Source organism: Rhincodon typus, chromosome 28 (genome assembly GCF_021869965.1).
Source record: "Rhincodon typus isolate 14 chromosome 28, sRhiTyp1.1, whole genome shotgun sequence".
NCBI classification, from domain to species: Eukaryota; Metazoa; Chordata; class Chondrichthyes; order Orectolobiformes; family Rhincodontidae; genus Rhincodon; species Rhincodon typus.
Window position 1 is genome coordinate 37,230,343 of NC_063359.1, and position 26,316 is coordinate 37,256,658.

General features: G+C 46.4%; 1 protein-coding gene across 1 annotated transcript in view; it reads left to right on the plus strand.

The window, feature by feature from the left end:
• LOC109937100 (collagen alpha-1(XXVII) chain B-like) overlaps positions 1–26,316 on the plus strand; it is a 298,313-nt gene that overhangs the window by 9,422 nt on the left and 262,575 nt on the right. The window contains exon 3 of the mRNA XM_048613403.1: positions 24,255–25,540. Within this exon, the coding sequence (XP_048469360.1) occupies positions 24,255–25,540 (1,286 nt within the window). The remainder of the gene's footprint in view (positions 1–24,254; positions 25,541–26,316) is intronic.

The following is a 26,316-nucleotide window of genomic DNA, read 5'->3' on the forward strand; positions in this document are numbered from 1 at the left end:
CCTCACCATCGCCCCCTGCTGCTGGAGGTCCCAGCACAACTGTTCGAGCTCCCCTGTTTGGTGCTATACCTCACCATTGCCCCTTGCTGCTGGAGGTCCCAGCATAACTGCTCAAGCTCGGTGCCGTCCCTCACCTTCGCCCCCTGCTGCTGGAGGTCCCAGCATAACTGCTTGAGCTCGGTGCCGTCCCTCACTGTCGCCCCCTGCTGCTGGTAGTCCCCAACACAACTGCTCAAGCTCCCCTGTTCAGTGCCTTCCCTCACCGTCGCCACCTGCTGCTGGAAGTCCCCAGCACAACTGCTCAAGCTCCCCTGTGTGGTGCCATAACTCACCATCGCCCCCTGCTGCTGGAGGTCCCAGCATAACTGCTCCAGCTCCCCTGTTTGGTGCTGTCCCTCACCGTCGCCCCCTGCTGCTGGAGGTCCCAGCCCAACTGCTCGAGCTCCCCTGTCTGGTGCCATAACTCACCATCGCCCCCTGCTGCTGGAGGTTTCATTACATTGTCAAGAAAATCTCCTACTCATCTGCCTTCTCATGTTGGTTTGCAATGTTAAATATATTTGTACTGGGCAATACTGATTCATATAATTTTGAGTTAATAAGATCTGCAGCTGAAATGCAGAGTAGTGTTTATTTTCTGCAAGACAAGTTAGCTTCATTTTCATCCTTTCTTATGAGCAACTGACTGTAGTAATGCATTGCTGACAAGTAGTCTAGAACCCAGCTGAAATGTTTAGCTGTTTAAGGCTCCGTGCACCTAACATATTCCCTGTTGGAAAATGTAGTCTAAACAAGCACACCCAGAGGGCTAGCTGTTGGAAGCTCATTGTTGTGGTTGATGGATGGTTCCCTAAATTGGCAGCCATTTGGAAATCCTTGCTCACTCGTTTGAGAAGGCACGAGATCATTGATGTCAGAAGGGATTTTGTCCAGAAAGACGTGCGTTTGTAAAGTGCCCTTCACCGTCTCAAACTCGCAAAGTGCTTGGCAACCCTTGAAGTACTTCTGAAGCACAGTCACTGTTCCTGTGTGCGCAGCGAGCTCCTGCAATCAGTCATGTGATAATGACTGACCAATCTGTTGCTGCGATGATGCTTTTGAGGGATAAATCCTAGTCAGGGCACTGCAGAGAACTCCCTGCTCTTGAGTGTGTTTGAAACAAGGGAAATGTTCTCAAAGCTTCTCAGCTTGTCCGTATCAGGATAAACACAAGACTGTCAAAATTCCAGGGCAGCCACATTTTATAGTGCACAGGAAGAGTGTGCTGGTTGGTTGGTGTTGCCGTACATAGTTGAATTCATGAACGGTGCAATCGCTAGACACATTGCTTTTCCTGCAGGGGGTCTGAACATTCCTACGCGGGGCCTGTCTTGTCAAGAGAAAGGGAACACACCCAATCATTGTACCTTTTATGAATTAAACAAAAGTCCTGGGGAAACAGCAGCCCCCTTGTGCTTTCTCCATGGCAACACTGTGACAAGTCAATCGACTAGCTGACCAATCAGCAGCCTTTTCTCCAGCTGTAGAAATTGTTGTGATCATTTGAAGTTTGGCGTTCTTGCATCTGTCCTGATGCATTACAAAAGGCTGTGATTTTCTCATCAGCGCTCAGGTCCTGCCAGCCAAACGTGTGTTTGTTTCCGAGATAACAAGGTGCAGGGCTGGATGAACACAGCAAGCCAAGCAGCATCATAGGAGCAGAAAGGTTGACGTTTCGGGCCTAGACCTTTCATCAGAAAAGCTGCAGTGGGAGAGAGATCCCCTGAGGTTTGTCCGGAGGGAGGAGGGTAACTTCTTCAGGCTAGGCATCCTTAGAAGATTTCCTCTGTGTCTCTTTGAAAGAGTACTGTGGGATTTTATACATTCACCTGGGAAAGCAGACAGGATCTCAGTTTAACATTGATAGTTGCTTAGTTCCACACTTTCCTACCTGGTTGCCTCCCAGGTAGCTCGTAGCCTGGAATACATTAGAAAGGTTTACTTCACCTAGGACTGACTGTAGGTCTGATCCCAGTAGGTTCCTTCCAACCTACTCCAAGGTACCCCGGATGAGATGCTGTATGGGGAGGTGGTCCATCCCTCATGGATACAGAATGTTCTTTCTCTCTTTGCTGAGTCCAGCACATGTCACTGTCACATGATTAGATACATCACTCTCTGTTTGCTTTTGTTATATCGGTTTATACTCATTTTTATTCACTTATTGCCCGTCCCTAGTTGCCCCTTGAGAAGGTGGGGGTGAGCTGCTTTCTTGAACCGCTGCAGTCCATGTGCTGTATGTTGACCCACAATGCCCTTAGGGAGGGAATTCCAGGATTTTGACCCAGCGACAGTGAAGGAACGGCGATATATTTCCAAGTCAGGATGGTGAGTGGCTTGGAGCGGAACTTGGAGGTGATGGTGTTCCCATGTATCTGCTGCCCCTTGTCCTTCTATTTGGAAGTGGTTGCAGACTTGGAAGGTGCTGCCTAAGAATCTTTGGTGAATTTCTGCAGTGCATCTTGTAGGTGGTACATACTGCTACTACTGAGCGTCGGTGGTGGAGGGAGTGGATGTTTGTGGATGTGGTGCCAATCAAATGGGCTGCTTTGTCCTGGATGGTATCAAGCTTCTTGAGTGTTGTTGAAACTGCACTCATCCAGGCAAGAGAATATCATGGATATAATTTTGGAGCCTCTTTCTGTGTATAATGCTTCTGAAATAACACTTTGAGGCATACAGAAGGATGTTTCACATATATTCTAGCCCATCTTCTTGTTCACTGTTCTATGATCTGGAAGGTGGGATGTCTCATTTGTAATTTGACATGTCCCTGAGGGAGCATGTTCTCAGTCTGTCATTCACAATCATCTAGACCAGTTCAGATGGACCTAGTATACTTGAATTTTCAGAAGGCTTTTGATAAAGTCTTTCACAGGAGGTTAGTTAGCCAAATTGAAGCATATGGGGTAGGAGCTAATGTATTGGCATGGGTTAAGGGTTGGCTAACAGAGAGAAGACAGAGCGTAGGGATAAGTCGATAAAATGTGGAACTAGAGGAGCACAGCAGGTCAGACAGTGTCAGAGGAGCGGGCAAGTTGACATTTCGGGTCTGGACCCTTCATCAGGTCCTGATGAAAGGTCCAGATCCGAAATGTCAACTTTACTGCTCCTCTGATGCTGTCTGGCCTGCTGAGCTCCACATTTTATCGACTCTGACTTCCAGCATCTGCAGACCTTTTTTCCAAGAGAGTCGGGATGAAATGGGTTATTCTCACTTTGTCAGGCTGTGACGAATGGGGTACTGCAAGATCAATACGCGAGTCCCAGCTGTTTAGATTATATATCAGTGAGTTGGAGATGGAGGCCAAGTGTAATATTTCCAACTTCGCAGATGGATACAAAGTGAAGTGAGAATGTGTGTTATGAGGAGGCTGTAAAGTGGCTTCAAGAGGTTTTGGACAGCTTTTGTGAATGGGCCAGTGCATGGCAGATGGAATATAATGCGGAAAGGTGGGAGGTTATCCACTTTGGCAGGAGGAACAAGAGTATTTCTTAAATGTTAAGATGGTGGAAAGTGCAGAGGTACAAAGGGATCTTTCTCAGTGAGTGACTGAAGGCTAATGTAGCAGGTGCAACAAGCTATTAGGAAGGCTAATGGAATGTTAGCCTTTACTGCAAGACAATATGAATTCAGGAGCAATGAGGTCTTGCTTCAGTTGGATAGGAGCTTGGTTAGACTGCACCTGGAGCACTGTGTGCAGTTTTGGTCTCCTTATCTTAGAAAGGATACTGTTGCCATAGAGAGACAGCAACATCGATTCACCAGACTCATTCCTGATAGCAGGACAGTCCTGTGAAGAGAGATCGGGCAAACTGGGCCTGTATTTGCCAGAGTTTCACAGAACGAGAGATGATCTCATTGAATCTTAAAGGCATAGAGAGGGTAGATGCAGGTAAGGTGTTTCCCCTGACTGGGGAGTTTAGAAATTTAGAAATAAAGTGGATGCCATTTAGGACTGAGATGAGGAAAATTCTTTTTACTCAGAGGGTTGTGAATCTTTGGAATTTTTTGCTCCAGGGGGATGTAGAAGCTCTGTCTTTTGAGTATGCTTAGAGTCGACCTTGATAGACTTCTGATGACCAATGGCATACAGGGTTATGTAGGATAAAGACGTTGAAGTGTTTGCCCAGCCATGGTTGGAGGCTTGATGGACTGAATGGCCTATTCTTTTTTCTGTGTTCCCACATGGTTTAACAGGTTTTAGTAATAATTATTTTCAGCCTGGTTTTGGTTACGACACACTTATTCCTCTCAAGTTGAGTTTACATTTGCTTGACTTCACTTGAGGAAGATGGTGGAAAGTGCAGAGGTACAAAGGGATCTTTCTCAGTTTTCCACTTATTTTATCTCTTAAGTTTTACAACTTTGTTCCTGTATTCTAAGATGTGATCGTGTTTCTTACGGAGCCCTGTTAATGAGACTGCTGTGGAATGGTTTTGTCACAGCCTCGTCAGTGGCTTCATTGTTTCCGTTAAACTCGAAATTGTAACGTTTCATCTAGAATCATAGAATCATGCATTGCACCGTCCCGATCGTTTAATCCTTCGTTCTCTGTCAGCCATTGATGGGAGCTAAAGTAATGGTGCAAATATTAAGATTGACCCAGTTTACAGCAATGTTGTTGCGCCATGTCTGAGAGAGAGAGAGAGAAGGGGGGAGGTTAGGGGACGGGGAGAGAGAGAGAGAAAGAGAGGGGGAGAGAGAGAAAGGTGGGGAGAGAGAGTGAGAGGATTCGGAAGGTTTTAGGGACAATAAGGCTGGGGTAAGTAGTTAACATCTCAAGCAGTCAAATCAAATAATCTCTTCCTCTGGTGTTCAAAATCATGCAATTCTCTGCAAACTTTGGGGGTTCATTTCTGTACCTGTAGCCTCCATTGGCGCAAAGATCTTTGAGCGGAGAATTTCAGGCGAATTGGAAATCCTGAGGTGCAGGGGAATAAAAAGCTGGGAATTTTCTTGCACATATCTTTCACAGGATGTGAGTGTCACAGGCAAAGCCAACTTTTGTTGCTTTCTTGCCCCCTGAACTGAGTGGCTTTACTGGGCAGTTCAGAGTCAACCACATTGCTGTGGGTCTGGAGTCACGTCTAGGCCAGACCAGGTAAGGATGGCAAATTTCCTTCCCTAAAGGACCTTAGTGAACCAGATTTTTGTCTTACGACAATTGCTGATAGTTTTATCGGACGAGATTTGCTTAAATTCTAGATCTTATTGATTGAATTTTTAAATTTCAACAACTAACGTGGTTGGATTTGAACCCATATTCTTGGTGCAATAGTGTGGACTTTTGGATACTTTCACTGTCTCCCGTATAGTTACTGAAGTACTGTATAAGTCAAATCGCCGTAGTCCCAGATTGCTGCTCTGGTGGGGGTTTAGCCTGAGGCTCACCTCACCTCACCTCACCTCAGGCAAGGGTTAAGAAGGCAGGAGCTTTATGGTGACCTTAGCCGATGCAGGAATTGAACCCATGTTGTTGGTGTAACTCTGCATCGCAAACCAGCCATCCAGCCAACCAAGCTAACCTATCTTGTTGCATATGGTTTATAAGAAAGAGATTGAATTACCCTCCTTGGCTGAGTGCTCATTTCTTTGCTGATGTGTCTGCTTTAAAGGTGTGGTGTTGTTGCCTGTTTTCTGTTTGTTGGTGTTACAACTGAGCTTGAAGAGGTGACCAATCCCTTCCAGTCCTTTTCCTCCACAGTTCATAAAACATTTTAACTTTAACCAGAGTGGTAACTTGGCCAGATCTGTAGGTTTTAGACTGTATCTGGTTTGCTATTAGAAACAATTCAGCCATGTTTCTTCCATTAGCAAAGAATAAATAGCTTCTTAAAGACAAAACCCAAACAAGCTTGAAAAGATCATAGGGAGGTAGGTATGGCTTGTGTTCTAACATCCCAAGGTTGACATGAGGCAAACATAGGACTATGCTGCCCCAGATCCTGGGCCCTAGGACTTATAAAGACAACACCGATGTTTCATAGTGAACTTCACTGAGCTCCCTTGGATTTTCCTGGTGGCTAATGTTGCTCGATCGCACAAAGCAGAAGCTGCCTGTGGGCTTTTAACCCGTACCATCTGCTGTAACGAACAGTTAATTACACACCAGCTTCTTTCGAGCCCCTCACGGCTCCTAGGACTTCCCTGAGCCCCAAGTACACGGCACTTGGATAGTTCAGTAGCAGACCAACTGCAGTACTAGCAATCACATTTAGCTGCTTGATGGTCAGCTCTTTAAAAAAAATGGAGTGTGGGCGTCACTGGCAGGTCCAAAATTTATTGCCCGTCACTGTTTGGGAAGGTGGTGATGGAGTCTGCTTCTCTGCCTCTCACACACGCAGTCTTCCAGTCTTACTGCCTGTTAGTTTTGAACGCCCCTTCAGTGACCCCCGAATTGTCCTGAGTAACCCTTGCAACAAGCACAAAATTTTTACAACAGGAAAGGAGTTGCTCACAGTTGGACTGGAATGGACTTCAGCACAGTGGAAGGAATGGGGCAGCCTCAGAAACAGCGCACTGCAGAGATGGTCATGGCTGGTTGCTGCTCAGGTTTCCCAAATGCACCAAGCTCAAAGTGCAGAGGAGGCTGGAGATCTGAAATAAAAACAGAAAATGCTGCAAGTGCTCAGCAGCTCTGGCAGCATGTGTGAATAGAGAAACGGAGTTAATGCTTCAGACCTATGGCCTGTCAGCTGAAACATTATTAACTCTTGTTTTTCTTCAAAGATGCTTCCAGATCTGCTGTGTATTTTCAGCATTTTCTGTTTTTAATCAAGTAATAAAAGGCTCCCAGTCTGAATAGACACCACTGTACTGATTGTGTAACGCTGACCTTAGTCATAATTGGCCAAGCTTTCAGTGAGTATATGCAGATCCAGTATCAATCTGGTGACCATGATGTCCTCATTGATTTGAAATAATCTTACAATCTCATTCATTTCTTTATTTTCGAACTATACTCAAGGTGATAGTGCTATCATCTTTGTACTGACAATCAGTAGTACCCATTCTCACAATCATTTATAGAATCCCTACAGCGTGGAAAGAGTCCATTCAACCCATTGAGTCTGCACTGACCCTCCAAAGACCATCCCACCCAGACCCCCACTCTATCCCTGCACATCCCTAGAATGGGCAATTTAGCATGGCCAATCCACCCTAACCTGCACATCTTTGAACTGTGGGAGGAAACCAGAGCACCCAGAGGAAACCCACACAGACACTGGGAGAATGTGCAAACTCTACACAGACAGTCACCCGAAGGTGGAATCAAACCCAGGTCCCTGGCGCTGTGAGGCAGCAGTGCTATCCACTGAGCCACCCTTATGGTTGATGGATAGTGTTTTGTTAATGGATGTTGGTATCTCTGGCAAGGCCAGAATTTGTTGCCCATCCCAAACTGCCCCTTGAGAAGACGGGGGTGAGCTGCCATCTTGAACCGCTGCAGTCCATGTGCATAATGCCCCAATGACCCACAATGCCTTTAGGGAAGAAGTTCCAGGTTTTTGACACAGTGATGGAACGGCGATATATTTCCACGTCAGGATGGTAGGTGGCTTGGAGGAAAAGTTTCATGGGGTGGTGTTCCCATGTATCTGCTGCCCTTGTCCTTCTAGATGGAAGTGGTGGTATGTTCAGAAGGTGGTGTCTGAGGATCTTTGGAGTATTAACTGCCCTCACAGGCTGTTTCTGTGAACTACCTTACAGTTCCTTGTGCAGTTTTTGAAGGTCAAAGACAAATCCAATGCACACAGTTAAATTTCAGTTTGACAGATACTCACCCACTACTCAGAGAACTCCACTCGCATTGAACTCCTGCTCTCTGTCTCCAGGCAATTGGTGGGATTGGGCTGCAGTTGGAGATGACACTCTATGTAATGCCATATGCCGTCCCAAAATGCAACCAATGATAGTAGTGGAAGCTTTAATGAATTCCCACTGCATCTTTCTCACCTTCTCCCTGAGTACTAATGTGGAAATAATTTGAGATGAAAAGTTCTGTGTTGTAAAGTGGATATCTGTTGCTGTTTTGTCGGCCAATGTGGAAGGAAACTGCAGTGATTGTAGGGAGAACAAATCACAGATGTCTGAAATGGCAAAGAACATGATTTCCAAATACCAGTCTTTTTTGTTGCAGACCGCAGGTATCATTTTAACCTGGTGATAGACTGCATGCCAGTTGCACTCAGCAAATGCAACATTGCATCAATTATGAACCAACAATTCAAATCTAATTTAAGAACCTCCTCTTTATTTCGAGCTGTGTTTGTAGCTGGATGATGTGAATGAGGGATTTCCTCAGCAGATATTGTATCCTTCACTGCCAAATCCTGACACCTGACAGATGTATCTGAAACAGATTCTGAATGAAGAATGTTTCTTATTATATTTTTCATTGGAGCCAGAATGTTACACAGAGCAGGGTGGAAAACAGAAGTGGTACAGCAGAATTAATTCTGAATCTCGTGCTGTGCTGTGCTGTTTGACTTAAAACGAAAGCACATATATATAAACTGTTGCATTATTATCTGGATTGCAACCAAAGAGATTGGGAACCTTATTGGGAAATTGGTCCTTGAGCAATCTCATTTGTCTAGTTTATCCTAAATGTGCTTTTGCGAAGACAATTGACTTGGAATGACCTTTTGCTTTATTGGATGAACACCGTGTGCTCGTGTTCCTTGATTATCAGTGATTGTGTTTACGTAGAGATTATTTTCTCTTGGATCTCGGCTCTGCCAATGTCCAGACTAAATGGGTTCCTGATTTCTAACTTTCCTGGAGCCCTTTAACTATGAGACATTCAGCTGTGAGTCAGAAAATCCCGTCTGGAGAGACAAGTTGCCAATTTGGAATATGTTGGGCAGGGATTTCCGACTGGAAACATGGGTGCGCTGCATTCCCACGGCATTCTGATCTTGCCAGTGAAAGCAGCAATCAAAGAAACGACTGGCGAGTGAGAAAAAAAAAGATTGCATGAGTTACTGAGGTTTCACACCTGCTTCCTTGCCCAAGTGAGAGGATTTTGAGAACAGCACTTCTTCTGACAGTTTTCTTTCGACACCTTGGAGTCGGTTGCAGCTATGTTGGCCGTGACTTTCACTATGTTGTAAGTCCATGCATCTGATCTGCAGGTTCTAGCTGGTGTGTTGTATTGGTTCAGCATTGCAGACTCAGTACCACTGCCAGCAGTTAGAGCTGCAGCACTGCCACAGAGGAGCAAACTGAGCACAGCGTTTGGGCTTACCAGGCAGAGATGGCTGCAACACGGGCTATATTGGCAGAGCATCACCTCCCTCAATGTGCCTGAAATTCCGAGCCAGGCTGTTGTGGGCAACTGGGGCCTGCCGGAAGAAAAACCGCTGCCAAGTCAGCTGACTCACCAAGGCTCCTATACAGCACCTTCCAGACCCGCCACTTCCACCATCTGGAAGGACAAGGGCAGCAGATACATGGGAACACCATCATCTACAGATTTACCAGGATGCTGCCTGGACTGGAGAGCACGTCTTATGAGGAAAGGTTGAGGGAGCGAGGGCTTTTATCATTGGAGTGAAGAAGGATGAGAGGTGACTTGATAGAGGTGTACAAGATGATGAGAGGCATAGATAGAGTGGACAGTCAGAGACTTTTTCCCAGGGTGGAAATGACTATTACGAGGGGGCATAATTTTAAGGTGATTGGAAGAAGGTATAAGGGAGATGTCAGAGGTAGGTTCTTCACACAAAGAATGGTGGGCGTGTGGAATACCCTGCCGGTAGCGGTAGTGGAGCCAGATACTTCAGAGACTTTTAAGCGATTCTTGGATAGGCACATGGAGGATAGTAAAATGTAGGGTATGCAGGGTAGATTGATCTTAGTAGGATAATAGGTAGGCACAACATCGTGGGCTGAAGGGCCTGTACTGTGCTGTATTGTTCTATGTTCTATGTACGAGTTCACCTCCAAGCCACTCACCATCCTGACTTGGGAATACATTGTCATTCCTTCAGTGTCGCTGGATCAGAATCCTGGAATTCCCTGGCTATCCGCGTTGAGAGACAGTGCCTTTGCAAAGCGGGGGCCACATGCTATAATTTTGGAGTTGTGAGCTCTAAAGTAGCACTGTAGCTCCTCACAGGTCCCCACAACCTGAACTCTTGTCAAAGGGTCACAACAATTTTAGAGACTGGGGTCACACCGGGAAACAGTTTGGAAAGCTCTTTCTGAGGACCAGAGAGATTGGAGTGTTTCAGGAAGGCAACTCACTACCACCTTCACAAGGGCAGCTAGGAGTGGGCACCAAATGCTGGCATCGCCAACTATGTCTACCTCCAATGAATCATAGATCATAGATCATGGAATCCCTACAGTGTGGAAACAGGCCCTTCTGCCCAACAAGTCTACACCAACCCTCGGAGTATCCCACCCAGACCCATCCCCCTATGACCCACCTAATCTACACATCCCTGGATGCTATGGGGCAATTTAGCTCCATCTAGCCTCTCCATCTTTGGACCGTGGGAGGAAACCGGAGCAAACCCACGCAGACACGGGGAGAATGTGCAAACTCCACACAGACAGTCGCCCGAAGGCGGAATCGAACCCGGGTCCCTGGTGCTGTGAGGCAGCAGTGCTAACCACTGAGCCACTGTGAATGAATATGTTACAAAAATCCTGGTGGTCACGCTTTTCCAGTGGTCATCAGGGTCACAACAGATCTGTTCCTTTGTCTCGCGTTCTTTCTGGTGATCTCCAGGAGACACTGTTTTCAGTCAACTGCTTATTAATGTGTCGCACATGCGACAGATGCTCCATTTACCAGCATAGGCCAGTCATATATACATTGGTGCCAGTCATAGTCAGCGTGCTCTGTGTTGGCTTTGTGTCTGTGCACAGGCTTCACCTGTACACGTGTGGTGGTCATGATGGCTCACGCGTGTGAATGGTGAATGCTTCCCTACACTCCACCCATCGCCACCCAGGCTGCGACCACACCGGTAACATGGCACGCGCGCGTGTACAGGATTTCCTGGGAGCTGGTGCCTTGTGTTAGACAGAAGCCAGTCGACTATCCCTGAGCCCCCTGTGCCCCAGATTGGCGGGTAATCAAGAGGGAGGCGATGGCCCAGTGGTTTTATCAGTGGATGGTTAATCCAGCGACCCAGGTAACGTTCTGGGGACCCGGGTTCGAAGCCTCCCATGACAGATGGTAGAATTTGAATTCAGTAAAAATCTGGAATTAACAGTTTAATGATGACCCTGAATCGATTGTAAGGAAAAACCCATCTGTGTCACCAATATCCTATAGGAAAGGAAGCTGCCATCCTTACCTGGTCTAGCCTACAAGTGACTCCAGACCTACAGCAATGTGGTTGACTCTTAACTGCCTTCTGGGCAATAAATGCTGGCCTAGCCAGCAGTGCCCTGATCTAGTGAATGAGTAATAAGAGAAATCCACTTAGAGCATGCGGAGCAATGAGTTACAAACAAGGAACAAGAGCAGGCCATTCGGCCCTTTGAGCCTGCTCCCCCATTCAATAAGATCACGGCTGATCTGATTTTTAACCTCAACGCTACATTCCTGCACATCCGCTGATAATCTTTCATCCTCCTTGATAATCAAGAATCTCTCTCCCTCTGACTTCAAAACATTCTTCTGCATGTGCTGCCTTTCGAGAAAGAGAATTGCAAAGACTCTCAACCCTCTGAGAGAAAGTCTTCTCATCTCTATCTTAAAGATGGCTCCGATTGAACCATGTGGCACAAAGTGGCATTCCCCCAGTCAGTCAGGTCACTCAAGTATGTTTTGGAAAGGTCCAAAGGTTCCCCCATGTCAGGACGCACCAGCCCTGCCCCTTGAGACTGATTGAGCTTGTGCTTTGTACAAACGGACTGTATCAGGGGGCCTCGGGATCCCCCGGGTAGTGCCTCATTGGAGGAAGAGGCAAAGCCCATACTTCACCAGGACACCTGCAGGAGCTTACACCGCAGCTGCAGAATGGCAGGGCATGGGGTTAGGTACCATCTGGCAGCCACATGCCGAATGAAACCAGCCTCCTGACCTTATGCAGAGTCATCAAGCACTGAACCTCATCAATAAGCTCCAAGCCCTGTTCGTGCCATTCGTCAGAAACGACACATTTTCCCCGCGACAGGTAACTGGTGCAAACAAATTATGTTCAGGGGCGACTCAAAAATTAAACAGAAACTTAACAGTCTCGCACTGTGCCTCGTTCCCACAGGTACATCCTTGTCCAGATGCCAACCTTTGCATTTACTTTTGCTGCTACTGCAAACTCTGTGGTTTCTCCTGAGTTGGAACGAGTTGCTCCCATCCTGTCTCAATGGCTGAGCTACTGATGGCTGATGGAGTCAGTCTGGCAGAGTCTCTCCCCCCAGCCCCTCTGTGTTGCCCTTTGGGATACAGGGAAGAAAGTGGGACCCTGACTGAAAGGATAGGGCGTAGAAGGCAGGACATGGAAACACGCTAGCCAGAAACCCCACTGCCATCTTCCCTTTCTCCATCTCAGCCATGGTTCCCTCCTAGCGATGGGTATATGGGAGGCACTGGCATGGCGGTAATGCGACTGGGTTGTTATTTTGGGCTAGCGTTCTGGTAAAGTGAGTTCAAACCCCACCATAGCAGTTCATAGACTCCCTACAGTGTGGAAACAGGTCCTTCGGCCCAACAAGTCCACACCGACCCTCAGAACATCCCACCCAGACCCGTCCCCCTATAGCCCACCTAATCTACACATCCCTGAACACTACGGGCAATTTAGCATGACTAATCCATCTAGCCTGCACACCTTTGGACTGTGGTGGTAGTTTAGTAGTAATTAAATTCAAGGAATAAATCTGAAACTGAAAACAGTGACTGTGACAACGGTCGTCAATTGCCAGAAAAATCTATCTACCTCCTAGGGGCAGGGGAATCTGCTGTCTTTCCCTGGTCTGGCCTATGTGTAACTCCAGATGCACAACAATGTGGTTGTCTCTTCTCTGATCCTCAGTTCAAGGGCAGTTAGAGATGAACAACAAATACTGGCCTACTCAGGAAGGAATAAAGACGATTAATGAGCTGGAAAGTACTTTGCACATTGATTTGATTTGATTTATTATTGTCACATGTGCCGAGATACAGTGAAAAGTATTATTTTGCGTGCTAACCAGACAAATCATACCTTACATAAGTAAATCAGGGTGATAGAACAGAATGCAGAATATAATGTTGCAGCTGCTAGGAAGTTGAAGAGAAAGATCAACTCTAATGCAAAAGAAACAAACAGAAATTGCTGGAAAAGCTCAGCAGTTCTGGCAGCATCTGTAGAGAGAAATCAAAGTTGACGTTTTGGGTGAGAGGTCTGTTAATAAGTTTGATAATGGGGGGATAGAAGCTGTTCTTACATCTGTTGGTATGTGTTTTCAAACTTTTGTGTCTTCTGCCTGATGAAAGTGGGTGGAAGAGAGTATAACTGAGTGGGAAGGATGAATCATAGAATCCCTACAGTGTGGAAACAGGCCCTTTGGCTCAACAAGTCCACACCAACACTCAGAGCATCCCACCCACACCCATTCCCCTATAACCCACCTAATCTACACATCCCTGAATATTGTGGGCAATTTAGCACGGTCAATCCATCTATCCTGCACATCTTTGGACTGCGGGAGGAAACCGGAGCACCTGGAGGAAACCCAAGCAGACACGGGGAGAATGTGCAAACTCCACACAGACAGTCGCCCGAGGGTGGAATTGAACCTGGGTCCCTGGTGCTGTGAGGCAGCCATGCTAACCACTGAGCCACCGTGCCACCCCAAGTCTTTGATGATGTTGGCTGCTTTCCCGAGGCAGCCGGAAGTGTAGATGGAGTCAGTGGAAGGAAGGCTGGTTTTCATGATGGACTGGGATGTGTTCACAACTCTCTGTAATTTCTTTGCGGTGTTGGGCAGAGCATGGGGTGTATCTGGATAGGACGCTTTCTGTGGTTAGCTATAAGAATTGGTAAGAGTCTTTACGGAAATGTCGCATTTTCCCATGTGGGGAGGCAATCACCTAGCGGTATCAATGCTAGACTATTAATCCAGAGACCCAGATAATGTTCTGGAGACCTGGGTTCAAATCCTGCCAGGGCAGATGGTGGAATTTGAATTCAATAAAAATGTTGAATGTCACTAATGCCCTTTAGGGAAGGAAACTGCCATCCTTACCTGGTCTGGCCTACATGTGACTCCAGACCCACAGCAATGTGGTTGACTGTTAACTGCCCCCTGGGCAATTAGGGATGGGCAATAAATGCTGGCCTAGCCAGTGATGCCCTCATCTTATGAGTAAATTAAAATAAAATTTCCTTAGCCTCCTCAGGAAGTAGAGGTGAGATACTGTCAGGCTTACATGATGGTTTGATCAATTCTGTTTAAAATGACATTTAGACTCTGCTGGCTTTAATGGTCCATGCAGTTGGTTACTCTCTGTCTGGATGAAGAGATCAAAGCAAAGAGGTGGGATATCGGGACACACACTGAGACAGCCTGCTCCAAGTGAGACCATTGTGGGAGTAGAGCTTGCATGTTCCTTGCTGATACTCTTGGCGTTATCCCCGGGGATCGATGACCCACAGGGATTTGGCCTCTGCCAGGGACTATCCAATCCAGTTCCCGTCTTTGTATTCTGCTCATATTCACTTGTGAAAGACATAAAGTGGAAACTGATTGGCACGGTGGCTCAGTGGTTAGCGCTGCTGCCTCACAGCACCAGGGCCCCGGGTTCGATTCCCAGGTTCTTGGGCAACTATCCGTGTGGAGTTTGTGCTGTCTCCGTGTGCCTGCGTGGGTTTCCTGCAGTTTCCTCCCACATTCCAAAGATGTGCAGGTTAGGGTGGATTGGCCATGCTAAACTGCCCATAATGTGCAGGCTAGGTGGGTTAGCCATGCTTAATGCAGGGTTACAGGGATGGGGTAGGGGGTTAGGGTTCTGGGTCTGGGTGAGATGCTCTTCAGAGTGTTGGTGTAGACTCAATGGACTGAATGGCCTTTTTCCACACTGTAGGGATTCTCTGGAGAGCAATCTGTTGCTCCAGTCTAAGCTGACATGTGCTTTGCATTGCATTCCTGTGTTGTTACATACCTTCAGCCTGTGTGAGCTCCTCTGAGCAGTCTTCCTCCTGTTTCTGTGAGTCTCTGAATGAGCCTGTGGGAGATTACGCTCACCAACCTTTACAAGTGCACCACAGAAAGCATTCTATCTGGATGCATCACAGCTTGGTATGGCACCTGCTCTGCCCAGGACCATAAGAAACTACAGAGAGTTGTGAACACAGCCCAGTCCATTAATCAAGCCAACCTCCCATCCATTGACTCCATCTGTACTTCTCGCTGTGTCAGAAAGGCTGCCAACAGCATCAAAGACTCCTCCCACCCCTGTTATACTCTCTTCCAACCTCTTCTGTCAGGCAGAAGATACAGAAACTTAAACACACGTACACACAGGTTCAAGAACAGCTTCTTCCCCACTGTTATTGGACTTCTGAATGGACCTCTCAAATTTCAAATCTAATGTTGATTTGCTTCTTGTGTACCTTCGCTGCAGCTGTAACTTTGTATTCCTCGCCCTCTGTTCTTCGTATGGTATGATCTGCCTGTGCTGCATCCAAAACAAAACTTTTCACTGTACCTCGGTGCATGTGACAATGATAAATCGAATCAAATTCGATTAAAGACATGAATTGGGAATGTAGGATACTGAGAAGGTGCTATGTGGACATCATTTAGGTGATCGCATTTCACAGGCTGTTGGCATCAGTCAACACGAGTGAGTGTTGTATGCCATGTAGCTTACTTTTTATTCTTTTGTGGGATGTGGGCATCGCTGGAAAAGCCAACATTTGTCACCAATCCCTTTGGACTGAGTTAACACAGTGTGGAGCTGGAGGAACACAGCAGGCCAGGCAGCATTGGAGGAGCAGGAAAGCTGACGTTTCGGGTTGGGACCCTTCTTCAGAAATGGAGGAGGGGAAGGGAGCTTTGAAATAAATAGAGAGGGTGGGCGGTGATAGCAGGTAGATACTGATGGGGATTGGTGCTGTGCTAGGTCATTGCAGAGGGCAGCTAAGAGTCACAGGTCAATGACATTATTATATAGGATCACATGTAGACCAGACCAGGCAGGGATGGCAGATTCCCTTCACTAAAGGACATTCATGAACCTGATGGTAGTCATAAGACTTCTAGAAATGGGGATCAAATATTCACCTTGTCAGTGTTTTCTCATTATCCCTTAGCTTTTCAATTCCAGATTTATTAACTGAACTTTAATTCCACCAGCTCCCGTGGTGAGATTTGAACCCATGTTCACCAGATTATTAACCTGGGCCTCTGGATTACCACACCAATGATATTGCCATGACATGCTCCATCTTTGTGACATTTAAATCTTCCCATCAGTTAGCCGAGAGTCTCCTCTCTCTCTCTCCAATGGCAAAGCATATTAAGGTTTAAAAACCAAAAGAAACCAGAAATTGCTGGAGAAACTCAGCAGGTCTGACAGCATTTGTGGAGAGAAAACAGTTTTGAGTCCAGTGTGACGCTTCTTCGGAATGGAAGCTTCTCTGGCTATTTCTGTTTTTATCTGTTTCGGATCTCCAGCGTCCACGGCTCTTTGTTTTATTTTATATTAAAGCTCTTTGTTTTATTTTATATTAAAGCTTAACTGCTCTCCAGGTTTGAGCTAACCCCCAGGATCATGGAAGGATGCCATGCAGCCTGTCATGTCTGTTCCAGCTCTGTTCCCTGTCAGTCCCACTCCATCACCATTTCCCCTGCAAATCATTCATCTTCAGATTAGGATCCAATTCCCTTTTGAGAGCTGAGATTAAATCTGTCTCCATTGGATTCCTCAGGCTGGGTGTTCTAGTTCCTAACCACTCGCTGGGCAAAAAGGTGCCATCTCTTGTTCTTTTTTTGCCCATCACCATAAGTCTATGCCCTCTGCGCCTCAACTTTTCCCACAACAGGGGCAGTTCACCCCTTGTCCAATCCCGTCACGAGTTTGAACATCTCTGTGAGATCTCCTCTCAACCTTCTCATGTCTATGGAGGACAGTTAAAACTCTCCCCAGTAGAATCATAGAATCCCTACAGTGTGGAAACAGGCCCTTCGGCCCAACAAGTCCACACTGCCCCTCAGAGCATCCCACTCAGACCCATCCCCCCTATAACCCACCTAATCTACACACCCCTGAGCACTACAGGCAATTTAGCATGGCCAATCCACCTAGCCTGCACATCTTTGGACTGTGGGAGGATACTGGAGCACCCAGAGGAAACCCACACAGCCATGGGAAAAATGTGCAGACTCTACACAGACAGTCACCCGAGGGTGGGATCAAAACCGGGTCCCCGGTGCTGTGAGGCAGCAGTGCTAACCACTGAGCCACTGCGCTGTCCCATATCTCAGATACTCTCCAGTATCTCATCACACTGTGAGCCACTTGCCAAGGATGACAGTGAAAAAAATTAATACTGACTCATTCTGAAGCAAATGAGATATATTATGTTATTTTCTGCAGGAACTTGGTCAGTAAATTGAATTCTGCAATGTGGTGATTGACAGAGACTTGGAAGGAACTGGGGATGTTTGGACCAGTGGATTCTAAAACTCCCCATCACTGGTGTATTGTGTGAACAAATACTAGGTCTGTTGTTGAATAATTACTGTGATTAGTCAATAATTCCATTGCAGTATTGGTAAGGCCAATTAGTTGGGCCTCAGTCTGTCTTCCTTTAGTTGTTCCTTGGTTCTGATCTTGAAATCCCCAGTTCAACAATGTGACCTCATCACAGAAGTCGTATCATGACCGCGATAAGTAACAATCTCACTGGTTTCAGGAAAACTAAAAAGACTTATTTCCATCATTCATTGTTGCTTGCTTCATAGGAACATTTTGAAAATATGAGCTTAGAGTTCACTATAGTCTGGATTTGTGCAAAGTCAACAGCCTGCATTATATTTGTGTTTGCATTATTAAGAAGCGATACAATACTGAAGTCACGCTGCATCTCTGTGCCAGCGTGGGTCCAGCCAATCATCACCCTGTTGTCATGCGGTATAAATTGTTGTTCCCTTTGAAGTTGGGTTTCTTGCATCCTGGCCCTGATGAGCTCAAGGCAAAAGCTTCCATTTTGTGTAAAAACCGAAAGAACTGCGGATGCTGTAAATCAGGAACAAAAACAGAAGTTGCTGGAAAAGCTCAGCAGCTCTGGCAGCATCTGTGAAGGGAAAAAACAGAGTTAACGTTTCAGGTCCAGTTCTGAGCAAGGGTCACCGGAGCTGAAACATTAACTCTGATTTTTCCTTCACAGACGCTGCCAGACCTGCTGAGCTTTTCCAGCAACTTCTGTTTTTGTTTTTCTTCCATTCTGTGTGCCGTTTTAGGAAGCATTTATTATTGTCCTGCGGTTTTAGTGAATTCGGTAACGCAGATGTTAAAGGAAGAATTGCAGCCATTCCTCGGCTTTGTCAGGAAGTTGTGTTCAATCTGTTCCCATTGCTTGGATTCCATTGTCATTTTTAATCATTCCAGCCATTTTTTTCTTTGATGGCGCAGTTCCCTGTGTGTGGCCAGCACCTGTTGGATCACATTGCCATATGTTTTCAGTTAAAGTAACAGTGTTTGCAGTGATGCAAAATCAGGGCATACTATCCATCAGTATCTATCAGTGATAACTGCTGCATGAAGTAGGAACTGAAAATGCAAACAGGATATGGAGGGGTGACGGTGACGTCACAGTGGGTTAGTAATCTAGGAGGGCATGGGTTCAGCTCGTGCCAGGGTAGCTGGTGGAAATTTAAATTCAGTCATAAATCTCTAAAAGTAATCTCAGCGATGACTGATTGATGTAAAAACCCACTGATTTCCCAATCTAGAAGTCACCCGACACCAGGCTGTAGTCCAATAGGTTTATTTAAAAATTCTGCAGCGCTGCTTCTTCGTCAGGTGGAGGAGCAGCGCTCTGAAAGCTTGTGTTTTCAAATAAACCTGTTGGACTATAACCTGGTTAAAGTTTGTAGATTGGGTTGCGCCTGCCGTGAAGCGTTGGTGTTCTGTCCCGCTTGTTATTTATATGCCTCTGTTTGATGAGGTGTTTGGTACCACTTCCACTTCAGTGGTTTGCACACTGGGTCTAATTCAGTCTGTTTGTCGATGGGAGTTCCGATTGGAATACCAGTCCTCTACAGAAGTGGAAGTGATACCGAACCACCCCAACAAACTGAGGCATATAAGTAACAAGCGGGACAGAACACCGACGCTTCACCGGAGGCGCATTGACGATGTTACCTAGCAGGGTGATGAAACATTTGCAACCAAACCCACTGGCTCAGTAAGCAAGTCTACAGCTTCACTATAACCTGGTGTCGCGTGACTTCTTGACTTTGTCTCACCCCAGTCCAATACTGGCACCTCCATGTCATAGTTTACCAGTGGCCTTTGGCAGAAGAAATCTGCCGTCCTTGCCTGGTTTGGCCTCCGTGTGACTCCAGACCCTGTAGCAACGCGGTTGACTCTTAAGCTGGCCTCTCAGGATCGCTGTGAGATTCTGGCTTTGCATCAGTCTAAAAAGCGAATTAGTAAAATTATCAGGTTCTTGGCAGACACCGTACTATGAGAAAGTCAATTTCCAAGACTGGATTGCCATCCAGCCAAAAGGCGGAAGTGTGGAGAGAGGGAGAATGAACTGGGGCCTAACAGAGGGAAATAAGGAGGGAAAGCAGATTGTGAAAAAGAATCAAACCATTTAACCCTTCTAGTAATTAACAGCTTCATTTAATCCAATTCTTTCTCCCTCGATTCCGAATGAGAAAGCAAATTTGTTTTTAAATTTGTAAATTGTATTTAAATTCATGCAATGAAGTCCCTCATGCTCAAAAATATTCAGGCCGGCTTTGGAATGATTTGTGCCGTTATTTTCTGACATGCTCTTGCACTATATCTGTCTAAAACACAGATTCTGTTATGATTAAAGAAGGATGTGATCTGTAGGGAGGGTGCAATTGTAATTAAAATGTTTTGTTTGGAACACATAGACTAACTGAATGCTGTGAGCCAGCCGACCTTAATTCTGCCCATATGTAGCAATACCCACATGACTGAATCTGCCATTTGTTGATAGCTTGAGACACAAGTTTGGTGGTTCAGCTACATGTGGTCTCTCATGCGTCATATAGAAGGTTTGCTCAATTTTGTCTCTGTACGTTTTTGAACTGTCTTAGCTGCATTTGGCACATAGAGATCTAAAACGTGCAGTGTATGGGGGCATATAGTAAAGGAGCCTACAAATGCGTCTGTGGGTCAGTTCTGCTGTACAGTTTGTGCAACATCTCCATCAAAGTAAATCATGCAGTTTAATTCAGAGCTGTTGAACTGCCTGTGACCTTTTCCATCTACATTTTTAATCTTTCCACTGCTAGCAGGGAGCTAGCTGCCTCTCCAGCTTACGTTAGGATTTAACTGCCCAGTGAGCAGATTTTGTTACAAGTACAAAAGTGCACGTGCCCATTGTGTTGTGTTTCGCTTGCCCAGGCGGCAATGAATGGCTTAATTGGGGTTTGCGATTCTCAAAACAGAAACTGCTCTGGCACTTGCTGAACTGTCACCTTGGAGGTCTGTATCCTTATGTAGACTTCGAACGGGTTACTTAGCCGTGCGGTTCCCATCGATGTTGGAGTTCGTCCCAACACCGTACCTTTTTTATTTTCCTAGCCGTGCTTTCACAACCCTCCCTGACTTCACCCCTGCAACCGCCTCCAGCCTCAGTAACTCTCCGAGAGATCACATTCCGGTTTTTGCTGCCAGTTGGGTCACAAGCTTTGTTTTCACGTCACTCTGTGACCTTTGTTTCCATTCCACCTTCCCTCTTCCCCCCTCAGCCCAGCACCGAAATCTCCTCCAACCCTGAGATCTCAGCTCTGGCCACTGATCACCCCCAATATCCCCAACGTTTCGGAACACAACTCATTACAATGGGTCATCTAAATTTATGGGTTCAAAGAAATTCAGTGCTAGCATCTTTTTTTTCCTTTATTCATTCATGGGACGAGGGCGTCGCTGGCTAGGGCAGCATTTATTGCCCATCCTTAATTGCCCAGAGGGCCGTTACGAGTCAATCGCATTATTGTGGGTCTGGAGTCACATGTAGGCCAGATCAGGTAAGGATGGCAGTTTCCTTCCCTAAACGGCATTAGTGAACAAGATGGGTTTTTCCCCAACAATTGGCAATGGATTCACGGTCATCATTAGACTCTTCATTCCAGATATTTATTGAATTCAAATTCTACCATCTGCCATGGCGGGATTTGAACCCGGGTCTCCGGAATGTTACCTGGGTCTCTGTATTCACAGTCCAGCGATAATACCACTAGGCCATTGCCTCCCCATTCTCCTGTTTCTTGATGCCCAAATTAATCTAACTTTCCAAGAAGATCAGAGTAAGACTTATTTAATATTTGAACCTGTTCCTTCGTGACACTGTGGGGCTAATAATGTATCTACACATTAATTCAATCTTGGCATCTGGGTGCCACTGGCAGGGCCAGTGCTTATTATCCAAGCCTCATTGAGAAGGTGATGGCCAGCCTCCTCCTTGAACCACCGCAGTCCATATGCTACAGGCTCTCCCAGAGCGCTGTGAGGGAGGGAGTTCCAGGATTTTGACCCCTGTGATATATTTCCCAGTCAAGATGGCGACTGACTTGGAGGGGAACTTGCAGGGGCTATTGTTCCCAAATATCTGCTGCTTTTGTCCTTTCAGATGGTAGAGGTCATAGGTTTGGGAGGTGCTTTAGAAGGAGCTGTGACAATTTTCTATTCGTTTGTATTAGACTCAGCTCAAGGGTCTGATCAATTTTAATGTCATATAATTTACTGTGATCATTTGAAATTTGGAATCTTGCATTTGTCCTGATGAGTTCAAGATGGAGTAGCTTCAGCAACTCTGCTCTCTTTTTCAACAATATTTAAGTTTATTTTATCCAGTGTTTTAGCTCCATTATTCTGAGACAAGTTGCTCTAATTGACAATTGAAAATAGTAATAGTGAACTTATTAAACGGGTGTAAATTGATTCTGGAACCATGATTTAATTAGGCACTGATTCAGTGCTGAAGATTCTGGTGGGTATTTTTTATTGTGGAGCACTTTGGATTGAAACTAAATTGGAATGGATCCAATGTTTAATGTGCAGTACAACCAGGGTTTTATTTTTCTCCTGTAGTTTGTTCTCATGGCTCTGTTACACGACTTACCGTGAAAAATGGTCTGTTCAGCCGTGTTTGAAACCGGTGAGACTGCACTGGATCAGCTGTCTCGATCACTCCAACACACACAAACACAGAAGGTTTTCTGAAAATCATGAATTCTCCAGTTGCTCCTAAACCTTGGGCAAGGTAAATAGGGAAGAAGTAAGACAAGAGGAGAATTTTGATATATGCTTTTCGGGAAAAAAAGGTAGTGTGGGGTTATGATTTTCCTTGGCTTAATGAGGCTTGATAATGGGAACTCACTTTGGCTTCTTCAGATAGTTGTTCAAAGGATCTAGGAAAACCTCCATAAGCACAAGATTGAGAGTAAGAGTGTTAGAAGAAGAGAGATGAGGTGAAACCGCTCCATGAGGTGCCATTTGGATCTAAGCCAGCCAGTGAAACGGATGAGCAAGATCTTTCTTTGAGTTTATTAACTACTCAGTCTTACAGCTCCTTCCACTCATAGCATACAAGTCCCTATACATTTTCTCCTTTTATATTTGAAAGTGCTATCACACACAATTGAATGGTTTTTCCACCATCAATCCCTGCAGATTTTCTTTAAGCTACTAAACACAACCAGTACCTTAATGTTACTTAATAATGATGGGATGAACCAGTTTTCAGCAACAAGGAGGGTTCTGAGGTTTAGTTTTGAGAGCAGGAGATCTCAACATTTATCTAAACTCGAGAGGTCCATGAAGTAACCAGAAAGAAAGAGACAAGACTTGCATTTATCTAACATCTTTCGCAATGTCTCAAAAAGCGAATTCTGGCAGTGAATACGCGGCTCTGGAAGAGCAACATAACCGAAACAAATTAGAAATGTTACTTGAGGAAATTGTTATTTAAACCAATTTGCATTGTCAACTATTATTGGCCCTTTACTTGGGTCTGGTGCTTAATATAGCAATGTTCTGGCTACTTCAGAAACTGTCCAATCTGATAAAGCGAGTGAAAGAATTGCTTGTGGGAGAGTTGAGCTGCCGAGAAACATGACTTTGTCTGGACTTCACAAGTCTGTAGGGTAATGACCTGTACAATTGAAATGCTCCCAGAGAGGAAATCAGCAGATTTACAAGGATGTTGCTGGGACTGGAGGCTTTGAGCTACAGGGAGAGGCTGAATAGGTGACAGTTTTTTCCCCCTGGAGCATTGGAGGCCGAGGGGTGACCTTATAGAGGTTTATAAAATCATGAGCGGCATGGATAGGGTGATTGGCCAAGGTGTTTTCCCCAGGGTAGGGGAGTCCAAAGCAAGACGGCATAGGTTTAAGGTGAGGGGAGGAAAAGATTTCAAAGAGACCTGAGGGGCAAACTTTTCACGCAGAGGATGGTACACGTGTGGGAATGAGCTGCCAGAGGAAGTGGTGGAGGCTGGTACAATTACAACATTTAAAAGGAATCTGGACGGTGATATGAATAGGAAGGGTTTACAGGGATACGGGCCAAATGTTGGTAAATGGGACTAACCAATTTAGGATATGTCAGTGGCTCAGTGGTTAGCACTGCTGCCTCTCAGGGCCAGGGAGCTGGGTTTGATTCCACCTTCTGGCCACTGTCTGTGTGAAGTTTGTACATTCTCCCCGTGTCTGCGTGGGTTTCCACCCACAGTCCAAAGATGTGCAGGTTAGGGTGGATTGGTGGTGCTAAATTGCCCCATAGTGTCCAGGGATGTGCAGGCTGGGTGGGTTAGCCATGGGAAATGCAGGGTTACAGGGATTGGGTAGCCTCGGACGGGGTGGGATGCTCTTCAAAGGGTAAGGACAGACTTGAAGGGCGGAATCGCCTGCTTCCACACAGTATGGATTCTATGATATATTCTATGATATCAGCACTGTGCCGTATAACTCTATAACTCTATGCAAGCCTAGATAAAACCTTTCCATGGACTGAGTGCTTAAGATTTCTTTCTTTCTTCGTTCTGTCTTTCAGATGTGGACATTCTCCAAAGGCTGGGCCTTATCGGGAAAAAATCACAAACACTGGCGTCGCCATCTTCCACGACGTCCCGCTCTGTTCCTCAGGGGGTCATTCCTTTTAAACTGGGCGTCATTCTCACACAGAGAGCTCGCATCAAAGCACCTGTAGCGGCTGTTATCCCCACCTCGTATGGCACCAACCTCACCCTGGTCCTGAGCCTGTGCTCCCATCGTGTCAACAATGCTTTTTTATTCACCGTCAGGAACAAGAAGAAGAAGCTGCAGCTTGGCGTGCAGTTCATACCGGGCAAAATCATTGTGTACGTGGGGCACAAACAGTCTGTCTATTTCGATTACGATGTCCACGATGGCCAGTGGCACGACATGGCCATCAGCATCAGGAGTCGAAAGGTTACTCTATATACTTCTTGTGGGAAGAATCGCACTCATGCAAATTTGCATTTCAAGAAAGAGGATTCCTTAGACCCGGAAGGCTCCTTTCTCCTGGGAAAGTTGGACCAACACTCGGTGCAGTTTGAAGGCGCTGTCTGTCAATTTGATATTTATCCGTCTGCTAAGGCAGCTCATAATTATTGCAAATACATCAAGAAACAGTGCAGGCAGGCTGATATCTACAGGCCGAACCTTCTACCCCTCCTCCCCATTTTACCACGTTTTCCCAATTCCTCCACCCCATCTCCTTCTCAGCTGATGCTGCGGAAGAGGAGCGGACCTGATGGCAGCTACGGTGAGAGCGTGGCTTTGATGGGCCCGGCTCCGACGTCGCCGAATCTCCACCCCTGGACCGTCAGCCGGCCAGCTTTTGGCACCGCAGCCCCTCCCACCGCGTTCCCGACCCGGCGCCGGCTGCCCCCTCACGCCACCAGCCGTGCCGCGGTGCCGACCCCGGTCAGATCTGCGGGGAGGAACGGCACAGGGTCGGACAGCCGGCAAGGGCCAATCAGCGAAGCCCCTTCTGGCGCCGCTACACAGCAAGACTCCAAAGGGAGGGAAACGCCGACTGGAAACGCCACAGCCCGTCTCACAGAGACCGTGCCAGCTGTAAAGAAAACCAAACACCAACCCGCCAAGACCCAGAGGCCCACATCGAAGGAAGGAGTGGGCAAGGAAACTGAGCCGAAACCAGCAACAACGCCATCATACCCCAGAGTTACCTACAATGTGGTGGTTGTTACACCTGCTGCCACAGATGGATACCAGACCTTTGGAATGGAAAGCTTTACTGTTGACCCAATGCTTCAAGGACTCCAAGGCATAAAAGGGGACCCAGGACCAATGGTAAGAGTCATTTATCTCTGTTGTACTCATAGAGTGTCAAGTGAGGGCCTGACGCCTTAGCAGCCAAATGGGATACGGAGTGTATCTGTTCACATTTGTTTCCGAAATGATCTTAAAACACAAACATTCAAACGAAGCAAAACATTGGAGTTACTGAAAGTATGAAGCAAACACCAAGAGTTCTGGAGAAACTCAGCAGCGTCTGTGAATAGGGTTAACGTTTCGAATCCAGTGTGACACTTCTTCACATTTCTGAGGAGGTTCTGTCCGTTCCGAAGAAGAGTCACACTGGACTCAGTATGTCCCCTCTAGTTCTGTCCCTCCGCAGATGCTACCAGGTCTGTTGAGTTTCTCCAGCGATCTCTGTGTTTGTGTAACAAGTTGCAGCAGAGTGTTGCAGGTAGGCTGTATACCAGTCAGTAAGTAGTGAGCAGTGATGACAGCCAGCAGGTGTAAAATCTAGACAATAAATAGTGAGGGTTGGCACGGTGGCTCAGTGTTTGGCAGTGCTGCCTCACAGCACCAGGGACCCGGGTTCGATTCCACCATCGGGTGACTGTCTGTGTGGAGTTTGCACTTTCTCCCCGTGTCTGCGTGGGTTTCCTCCGGGTTCTCCGGTTTCCTCCCACTGTCCAAAGATGTGCAGGTTAGGTGGATTGTCCATGCTAAACTGCCCGTAGTGTGTAGCTTAGGTGGGTTATAGGGGAATGGGTCTGGGTGGGATGCTCTGAGGGTCGGTGTGGACTTGTTGGGCCGAAGGGCCTGTTTCCACACTG